Source organism: Leptonychotes weddellii, chromosome 1, assembly GCF_054177405.1.
Source record: "Leptonychotes weddellii isolate Sample4059 chromosome 1, ASM5417740v2, whole genome shotgun sequence".
Taxonomy (NCBI): domain Eukaryota; kingdom Metazoa; phylum Chordata; class Mammalia; order Carnivora; family Phocidae; genus Leptonychotes; species Leptonychotes weddellii.
In genome coordinates, this window is record NC_138369.1 from 16,301,415 (window position 1) to 16,310,698 (window position 9,284).

The 9,284-nt window shown below is 58.6% G+C and overlaps 1 protein-coding gene across 4 annotated transcripts; it reads right to left on the reverse strand.

The window, feature by feature from the left end:
* Positions 1–519: 519 nt before the first annotated feature.
* On the reverse strand, positions 520–9,214 carry C1H3orf18 (chromosome 1 C3orf18 homolog). Of its 4 annotated transcripts, XM_006731754.3 has the most exons (6): positions 8,293–9,207; positions 7,041–7,164; positions 6,308–6,695; positions 4,021–4,046; positions 3,324–3,471; positions 520–2,113 (listed from the first exon to the last, which is right to left on the reverse strand). In XM_006731754.3, the coding sequence occupies exons 3-6, from the start codon at positions 6,539–6,541 to the stop codon at positions 2,033–2,035; spliced, it is 489 nt and encodes a 162-aa protein (XP_006731817.2). In that variant the 5' UTR covers positions 6,542–6,695; positions 7,041–7,164; positions 8,293–9,207; the 3' UTR covers positions 520–2,032. The 4 variants fall into 4 exon arrangements, with proteins under 4 accessions (XP_006731817.2, XP_081674562.1, XP_081674571.1 ...); XM_081818436.1 differs by lacking the exon at positions 7,041–7,164 and having other exon boundaries at positions 3,324–3,432; positions 8,186–9,214; XM_081818445.1 differs by lacking the exon at positions 7,041–7,164.
* Between the last annotated feature and the right edge of the window lie 70 nt (positions 9,215–9,284).

Below are 9,284 nucleotides of genomic sequence, written 5' to 3' on the forward strand. Positions count from 1 at the left end.
TGGGATTTCCTGTGCTATAAATTGGGCAGCCCTGAGAGAACCAGGACAGTTGTTCACCTCAAATCCTTCTGAACCCTGTAGGTGGTTTCCACACAAATAACCTTAGTGCTTCCCACCTCCACCTATCCCCTGCACCCTTGTGCTCCGGGAAAGACCACATTATTTTGTTCCCTTTTCTTCCACACCCAGCTCCTATGGATCCTGAGGCACCCCACCTCCCCCCTGGACCTTGGGGCTCAAGCCCTCTCCTTCCTCAGGCCCCACAAGGTCCTGTCCACTTGGCTTTTCCACCCTGGGTGATGGCAGGCATTGTGACCCCATTCCACAGTTGAGACACGAGGCCCCAGAGCAGCCTGAACTCAGGGCCCGAGGCATTTCATCAGATAGATCAAGGAAAACCAGCTGGGCTGCCAGCTCATTGCTGGGATCCAAGTGACTGTTCCCAGGCCCCCCACAGCCCCTAACCCATCCTGTCCCTCCTGGGGTTTCACACCCCAAGTGTCACAGGTTCACACTCTCTTCATGTAAACATCTTAATTACATCTTTAATGCTCTCACATGGAGGTGCCAAGTTCCATTACAGCATCTGTGCGTCCCAAATCACCCACAGCCCTCCAGTTGGTTCAAGTGCTAATGTATTTATAGCATCAAGAGGAGGGAATACATCCCAAATCTTCCCCACACGGGTCTCCTAGGCCCTCCCCTCCTGACACGTGGTATTTGCCCGACAGAAGGTATGTGCTATCGCCCCCGTGTCCCCTTCCAACCAGCAGAGGACAGCGACAGCAGGGAGGCTGGGCACGGGGGCGGGGGGCATGCTTCTCTGCATGCTCGTGTGTGCATGCACGTCCAGAGGAGAAGGCTGCCCAGCTCTTGGGGTCTGGCTTGGTCCCATGCCTTGTTCAGATGCCCCAGACTGGTAGAAGATTTCCTGAGGGGTGTTGGGTGGGTGGACAATGGGTGGGTGGGCTGTGCTATCAAAAACTAGGTCTGTTTCCCATGGGGCCATCCCCACACCCGTTTCAGGCAAAGTCACAATGTCCCTAGATAGCCCACAGCTTGGGACCACTGCCCTTAGACTGGCAGCCTCTCCTACAACCCTAGATCCCCAATATACACCAGGACAGGGAACTGTTTTCAGAAGCCAGTTACCTGGCTTGTAGAGCCCAGTGAAGAGATGTGGTGGGCAGCAGGACCTTCAACTTGGCTTCCCTCTCCTTTCAGCCCCTGAACACTGAAGGCAGAGAGAGTGGCCTATCCTGGTGCCCCTGCACACGTCAAGGGGTGGGGTGGACTTGGGAGGGTGGAGCCCATGCAGAGGGTCTCCATCCTACTCTGTGCCGGGACAGGGACATATGCCTGCACGTGAACACATTCATGCACCTGCCTGGGGCCCTCCACACTATTCCCCCACCTCCTTCCCCTTTTCCAGCCAGTAGCTGGCTGCCAGGGAGGGTGGCTGGGAGGCCTCGTGGACCCTCCAAAATACAGATGGGCCCTGGGTAGGAGCAGCCCTCTTCCTGGCATCCTTGCCCACCAGGCAGTTCTAGTCTATCTCTGGGCTTCTCCCAGGGTGCCACCACATCCTGTCCCCAAGACCTGGTTGATTGCCCCTCCTTACTCCAGAGGAGGCTGCAGATTCCAAAGACAGGTCTCTCCCTGACAAAGGGGAACCCCTCCCTACTCTCCTCCCCTGCCCCCTCCCATCCCATGTCTCCCCCCACTTCCTCCACATTAGAGGAGCAGACCGTGATGTAACGGGTCTGGGCAGGACACAAGGAAGCCAGCAGTGGCTCTCAACTTTCCTGATATGAAGGATACCCTCTAGCAGGGCCCTCAGATCAGGAGACCTCAGTAGCCAGATGTCTAGCCTGGCCAGGGCCCTCTCTTAGAGCCTGGAGAGTCAGCAGGTGGGTCCTTGGAACAGCTGGGCCTCAGCAAGGCAGGTCTTGAGAGTGGGTCTTAACAATCAAGCTCAAGGGGCACGATGGCAGATGTCTTCATCAGAGGTCCGGGCCGGTCCTCGGGCCACTCACGCATGGATGGCATTGGCTACGTCAGTGAACACCAGCCGGCTGGGCCTCTGCAGTGGGCCCTGAGAGGGGAGCGTGGTCTGCAGAGAGACAGTCAAGGGCATCAGGGACCTCGACCAAGGCCACGTACTCTCTGGCCCAGTCACTTCCACCCTTGCTTCCTGGTTTGCCTGTTTGCACTTGGCACCCGCTATGCCTTCTGCTTGGAATGCCCCCCTTGCAAGTTCAGCCTGGAACTACCATCTGGCTCTGATGACTCCTCCCCGCCCCCAGCCATCACCAGCTTGCCAGCACGCGCTTACCCTGTGCGCCTAGAGGCTGCATGAAAGATGCAGGCACTCCTCTCTCCCAGCAGAAGGGGGCTCACCTCTGCACCCCCCAGCCCTAGCACTGGGGCTGGACCAAGGGAAGCGCCCAGGAAACAACTGTCAAATTGTCAGTCGTCCCATGGGCTGGGTGGACCAAGGTTTTCAGCCTGATTTCCCAAATACCCCAAGTGGGGAATGTGTCCTGGTCAGTTGCCACAGAGCTGGTGGCACTCTCCCAGTGTGGACTCTTCCGGAGTCTGGTCTCCTACTTCTGCCTCTGGGAGGGCCAGATGCCCCCAGCAACCTGTGGGGCCAAGGCAAGGAGAAATGCGAAGGGGTTTCATGGGTCAGGGAGAGACCAGGTCTCCTCATGGTGCTCTGGCCCTTGGGGATTTGGGGGGCTGGTGGCAACCAGCCAGCGGCTCTGGCCCGGTGACCACACAGGCACCCAACCCTTTGGATGTAAGAGGCAAGTTTGGCTAGCGTCGCCATCCGCCCAGGGTCTGTCAGTTACTAGGACCCATTAGTCTACTCAGAGGTGCCACTCATCCAGAATCTGACCCCCACCACAACCCGCTCAGGAAACATGGGCCCTCAGGGGGGCAAAGGCACCAGGCTCTTAGCCCCCAACAGTCTCTCCCATCAGCCCTCTCCTGCTTTCCTAGCCAAGTCATGGGGGCACACAGGGCAAGAATTAGAATTTTCACTTGCAGATGAGAAAGCAGGGGCTCAGAGAGGCCAAGGGGGCTGCGAAGATCACGAGGCTAGCAGGGGCAAAGCCCGGCTGGATCCCAGGGCTGCCCTGGCCTTGTGCAGTCAGTTTGTGGGTGGCCATGGAGAAATTCTACCAGTTTCTAAACCTATGTACCTGAGAGCTGCCACCCAACCACATGGCGGGTGCTGGAAAGCTGCATGAGAAAGGAGGGAGGGTGGGGGTGGTAGAGTCCTGAGCAGGCTGCTGGGGGAGCCCGTTAGTGCCCACCTTGCCCTGCGCGCCCTGCACAGAGGCGGCAGCCTGCATGGAGGCGGCGTTGCGCCCATGTTCCAGCAGCTCCTGCTCCAGCTCATCTTGCTCCTCTGTAGGGTCGAAGCTGTACATGGGCATGAGCTGGTGGCGGAGCTTCTCCAGCCTGCGGGTGGGGGCAGAGGCTGCTGGGGGCAGGGCAGACCCTTCCCCTCCCGCCAGCCCTCCAGGCCCTGCTCACTGAGCACCTGAGTCCTAGCACACAGCTATGCTGGGGGCGGGGGGTGGGGTGGGGCTCAGATTTCCCCCAGGATTAAATGAAAGACATTTTTTGTACTTGTATACCACCTCCACCCTTCAGATGGATCGTTACCCACTCCCGGGACCAGATGGGGCCATGGCCCACATAGGCATCATCTGTGGGGTCCATGGGGACTGCCTAGGCCAGGCCCTTGTGTGATCCACAGCCTCTGGGGGCCGGGCAGGGGCGGGGAGTCAGTGACCTGGAGCTTGGGGCAGTGGGGCAAAAGTGGCTCAGCACTCCCCGAGGGCAAGCTGCCAACCCCAGCCTTCAGTGGGCAGAAGAGGAACCGGCTCTCTGACAACGGAGAGGGGCCCCGACGGTGGTGGGACTCTCTTTTCCCACCCACGGCCCCTGGAGTCCAGCCCAACACTGCCAACAGGCTGCAGTTTTGGGTGGCAACTGGGGAGTTACCTTTTCTTCTTCCTAATGTACAAAACCTGCAAGAGAAGGAGCAGTGTCAGATGGCTGGGCAAGGAGTCCCTGATTAACCAGCAGTTCCTTGGGACAAGGGACAAGCTGAGGTCGATGAACAGGAGAACTGTGGATCCCCAAGACCTCTGGGATTCCCTCCCAGGGACACACACATCCTGCATTTGTGCCTCCTTTTGATGTGTATCAGATGCTGACGGTGCCCGGGCTGCGAAGTGGGGAGCAGGCCTGCGTTGTCTCCACCAATACAGACTGCAGCTTCAGCCACTCAGCACCTGCCTTGGACTCTTCAAGGGGGAGGGGAAGATTTCAGCGCCCCCCTTCCTCTCAACACCCCCCAGGCCCAGAGCCTTGTATGGGAAAAAAGAACAGGGGACAGGTAGTGGCCAGACTCTGCAGGGCAGTGCTCGAGGCAAGACCCTGGGCTGGGCTTCTGGGGTTTCCATGGGAGGCTGATAGCCTTCAGTGGACGGGGGCTGGGGAGGAGAGCCCGAGTCCCCGGACAGCAGCCCAGACTAAATGGCAGAACCCACATGCTGGAGGAAGGTAGGAAGGCCCCTGGGTCCTAACCTCCATTGTACAGACGTGAAGATAAAGGCTTAGGCAGCCTGAGGAAACATACAAGACCCACGTGCTCTGGGCTGGAGCAGGACATCCCTGTACAAAGCACTGAGAGATGGGGGAAGAAGGGGCTGACCCCTCTCTGGTTTGGGCAAGAAGGCCCTCTACCCTGGCCCTCTGAACGTTCCCCCAGAATGAAGCATCATGGAGTCCTCCCAAGTTCCTGGGACATAATCTCTGGCCTAGAGTTGCAAGGGCAGATTCCAGACCCCACTTTTTCCCTGAGGTAAGGCTGTTTGGGTTTGCTTCGCTGCCACATGGATGGCATGGGGAAACACTGGCGCTCCGCCTCGCCCCTGCCCCAGGAGGCTGCTCGCTCTGTGGGCTGCATCCTGGCCCTGCTCGCTGGCCAGCACTTGTTCTCTGGCGGCGATCCGGAGCCTACAGGGTCCATATGGCAACCTTGGTTGGACAGCAGCTCCAGCCAGGTCACGGATGGACCATCCACAGCTCTATTTGCCAGAACAACGCAGTCCTGAGCCTAAGGCTGGCCATCAGAGCCTGTGAGGGGCAGTGGCCAGGATGCCACCATTGTCAGGCCCCCTGGGGGACCTCAGGTGCACCTCCCCCCTTCCTTGTCTGAGCCAGCACCATCTCCAGCAGTCCCTCAGTGACATTTTGAGTGTCCGTGTAGCAGATTAGGGGGAGGGCCCATATCTGCAGGGACAGACACCAGATCTGGAAACGTCATATCCCCTATCAGGGAACACCTTCAGTCTTCACCCCAGCTCACCTCCGTTCAGAGGTCTGCCCAAGTTTGCCCCTTCTTGTGGTACTGGGGCCAGGCCTCCACTTTGGGGTCTCAGCTCTAATGTTGCCTCCTCAGTTTGTCCCTGACCACCTAGCCTAGGAAGTCCTCCTGCCCAATTCCCCAACTCAGTCCCTCCGGGCTTCCCTTGGCATCATTGGCTTTATTGGTCTCCTGTTCCCCGTAAGAACCGCCGGGCAGGCCTTAGTCTCCTTAGTCCCTGGGGACCTGAAGGCTCGGTCCAGGGCAGGGGCTTAGGAAATACCTGGCAAGTGAACGAAGGCCGCCAGCAGCCTGCCATACCCGGAGCAGCCTGCCTGCACTGTGGCCTGTGATCTATTCCGATCGCCTTCTAGCCTCTACTCCTACTCACCCCTCCCCGCACTTGCCTCACTGTCCTGCCTGCTGTGCCCAGAAACTCCTGTCTGCCTCCAAACTTTCGCCCATCAGGACCCTCCACCTGGAATGCCCTCCTGCCCAACTCCTCTGTGGCCCTCATGGCCCAGCTCAAGAGGCCATGTATCCTCAGAACCCTCTCTGGTTCTTCCGGTTGGAGGCAGCCCCTCTGGTCTCCAGTGGACACATCCCTGGAGAAGGGGAAGACTGTGCTATCATTAACAGACAATTGTCGGGGCGCCTGGGTGGCTCAGTTGGTTAAGCGACTGCCTTCGGCTCGGGTCATGATCCTGGAGACCCGGGATCGAGTCCCACATCAGGCTCCCTGCTCAGCAGGGAGTCTGCTTCTCCCTCTGACCCTCCCCCCTCTCATGTGCTCTCTCTCTCTCAAATAAATAAATAAAATCTTTAAAAAAAAAAAAAACCAAAAAAAAACACCAGACAATTGTCTTCTGATTAGAGTGCCCCCCCCCAACTGGTCAGCCCCAGCCTACCAGCTCTTACCATGGCCACAGCCAGGCCAATCACCGTGATGATCCCAAAGGACAGAAGCATTGTGCCCACACCAGCTGTGCTACCAGTCACATCAGGGATTCTGGTGTCATTAAAGTTGGTGGCTTCTGTGCTGAGGGTGGTGGTCTCAGAGGCTGGCCCCTCTGTGGCAGGCTCCAGGTCGGGCTCAGAGGTGGGTGGGCGGCTGCTGAGCCAGCCCCTGGCAGGCAGGATCCTGGAGTCCATGCCAACGCTGAGAGGGCCCTGGCTGAGAGACTGCCTGTGGTCAGTCGACCTGCCAACTTGCTCCTGACATGGGTAGTATCCCAGCCTGTGGCCCCTGCTATACTTCCAGGTTGCCACCTCCGAGGAGAAAGGGAGCTCCCCGGCCCCGTGGGTGCTGGCAGAGAAAGAATGAAAAACATGAGGCTTAGGACAGGACTCAGTGGTGAGATCAAGTACCCCTAAGTTCTGAAGGTACTGGGGAAATAAAAGTTTGAGGGCAAGGGCAAGTTCAGGGGACATTAGGACGTGCTTTACTTATGTACAGTTCCCATGTAGATTTAAGAAGGTGAAAATGCCCCTTCTTTGAGGGTATGATAACATAGTGATCATACTTGGAAGATATGAAAGGTAGTAGGGAGCTTTGAAAGAAAAAGTTTCTCCCCTACATAATATCCACCCTTCCACCCCCCTACTCCCCACATTTCCCACCCCCTCACTCCCTGCCCCCCATATCCCTCACCTCCTGCTTGGGGAGAAAAAAAAAACACCGCAGCGTTTTCCTTTCCTGGAGGGAAACACCTGCCCAAGAGTCAGATGACCCTAGGCACGTCACTCCACCTCTCTGGGTCTCAGTTCCTCTGAGTCTAAGATCAAGATTAAAAACAAACAAACAAACAGACAAACAATACCCCACCTCCCTCACAGCCTCACAGGGTTATAAGGTCATTGAAATGTCAGAATGAACTGGTCCCTAGAAAAGACTTAGCTCAGCGTAACCCCTACCCACAGTAAGCACCCAGTATATTGACTTTCCCCCCCTTGGCCAACACACTTGGGAAAGGGGGAGCCACAGGAGCCCCTTGACCTAGCCCGCTGTGTGATCCAGGCTATGTTTGCAGGGGATGGGGGCCGGGGAGTGGATGACAGGTGCGGAGAGACCAGAAGACAGGAAGGGGAGAGAGCCTAAAGTCAGGTCCCCTAGCAGGGCTTTTCTGCAGGCTTTTAGGGTCACTGGACCCCCATAGGGGAGCTAGGGGCTGCCAGGGACAAGGAAAAACAAGATGAGCAGGGAGCATGGAGCTCCCACTCTGAGGTGCTTCTCTTCTCCCCCCCTCCTCTCTTGGGAACAGAGAGTAAGACGTGCGGAGACCAGGGTGTGGCTTACCTCTTCCCAGGCCAGAGGCTCTGGGTAGGGCAAGGTGGGAAGGGGTCGCAGCCACGCTGCAGAAGGGTGGGCCTAGGGAGGGGGAGGGTACACAGCTCATGGCTGCACACATACATCCCTGTGCTAGCTCATGGGTGTATGTGGGGTGCCGTCCTGTGCAGGTGCATGGGTGTGCGGGAGGTGTGTACACACTTATGATGGCTCCTCAGGAAGGGGCAAGGTTGGCAAAGGGATATGGGGGCTCATCCCTCTCTGCCCTCTCTCTCTCCAGCTAGGCTGAACGCGTCAGCAATTCCAGGTTCTTTCTTGGCTCTGCCTCTGACCCCAGACATGACCTTGGGCCAGACCCTTAACTCTTGCTCTGGGCTCTGTTTACTCCTCGGTCCAAAACAGAGAAAAGGCCCCGCTCATCACTGTCTGGTACTGCCCGAGGGTCCAAAGGGCAAGAGAAGGAAACGGCTGAGATGGGTTGGCATCGCGACCTCCGAGAACCCGCATACCGTTCTCTACCAGGTTCCTCAGTCCTCCCTGCTCCAATCCCCATCCCCGCCTCTGCGACTCGGTGATTCCTCCATTCTTGCACAGAAGCTGCGACCTCAGCACTTACTTAATCCTCTCTGGGGCGCCGAGCTCAGCCGGAGAGGCTAGGGGTGGTGGCGATCGGCAGACGGCCAGGGCGGGGGGCAGCGGGTCCGAGCCCAGGTCCGCCCTCCCAGTGCGCCCGGAGCCGCGGGCTGGGCCGGCTACAGCGCACCGCCCGCAGCCGCGAGAGCCGGCTCAGCCAGCCGGGGCCGGGACAGGCAGGGCCTGGACCCACCGCGGGGGTGGGGCCGAGGCGAGTAGCCCCGCGGGTCCCCCACGCTCCAGCGCCTCGCCTCCCTGCCGGCTCCTCGCCCCCGGCTCCCGATTGGCTGTCAGGCCCACAGCCTGCCTGGCACTGGCCCGCTCGCCTGTCGCTGGATCTGGCTCCGCCCCCAGCAGGAGCCGGACACAGGGTCTCGATTCGTGGAGACTACCCCTCATTACCCGTGGTCTACGCCGAAGTCGGGTACAGGTCCGTGGGTGGCCAAGCCCTTCCTGCACCAGAACTCGGGCGGAGTTCCACCTCCGCCGAGATAGATTGATGCTCCCCAAACGGAGGCGGACGCTGGAGGCTCCCGGAGAGCATTGGACTGGGAGTCCTTGGACCTGCGTTAACTGTGGCTCGCCCCTTTACTGCTTTGTGACCTAGAGCGAGATGTTTCCCTTCCCTGGAGCTCGGCTTCCTGCTCAGATGGGCTCTACTGAGAGGGTTCTTGGTGAACTACACCCAACCTGGGCTAGAAATGGGGTAGCTCAGTCCAGAGAAGTTGGGAGCTGTTGGTATTATTATTGGAGAGGTATTATTATTGGGCAGTCTGACACAGGCAGCAAGACTACATACACACCTCATAATAGCCTCCATCTACGGCGCGATCATCTCAGGGGAGGGGCCTTCAGATACCTTGCAATCCTTGGGTTCTCAAAGGAACTTACGGGGATCACCCGAGAAGCTTTTGTTACAAATGCAGATCCCCGAGGCTCCCCCGCCCCGCCCCGCCCCGCCCCCCCCCGCCCCCC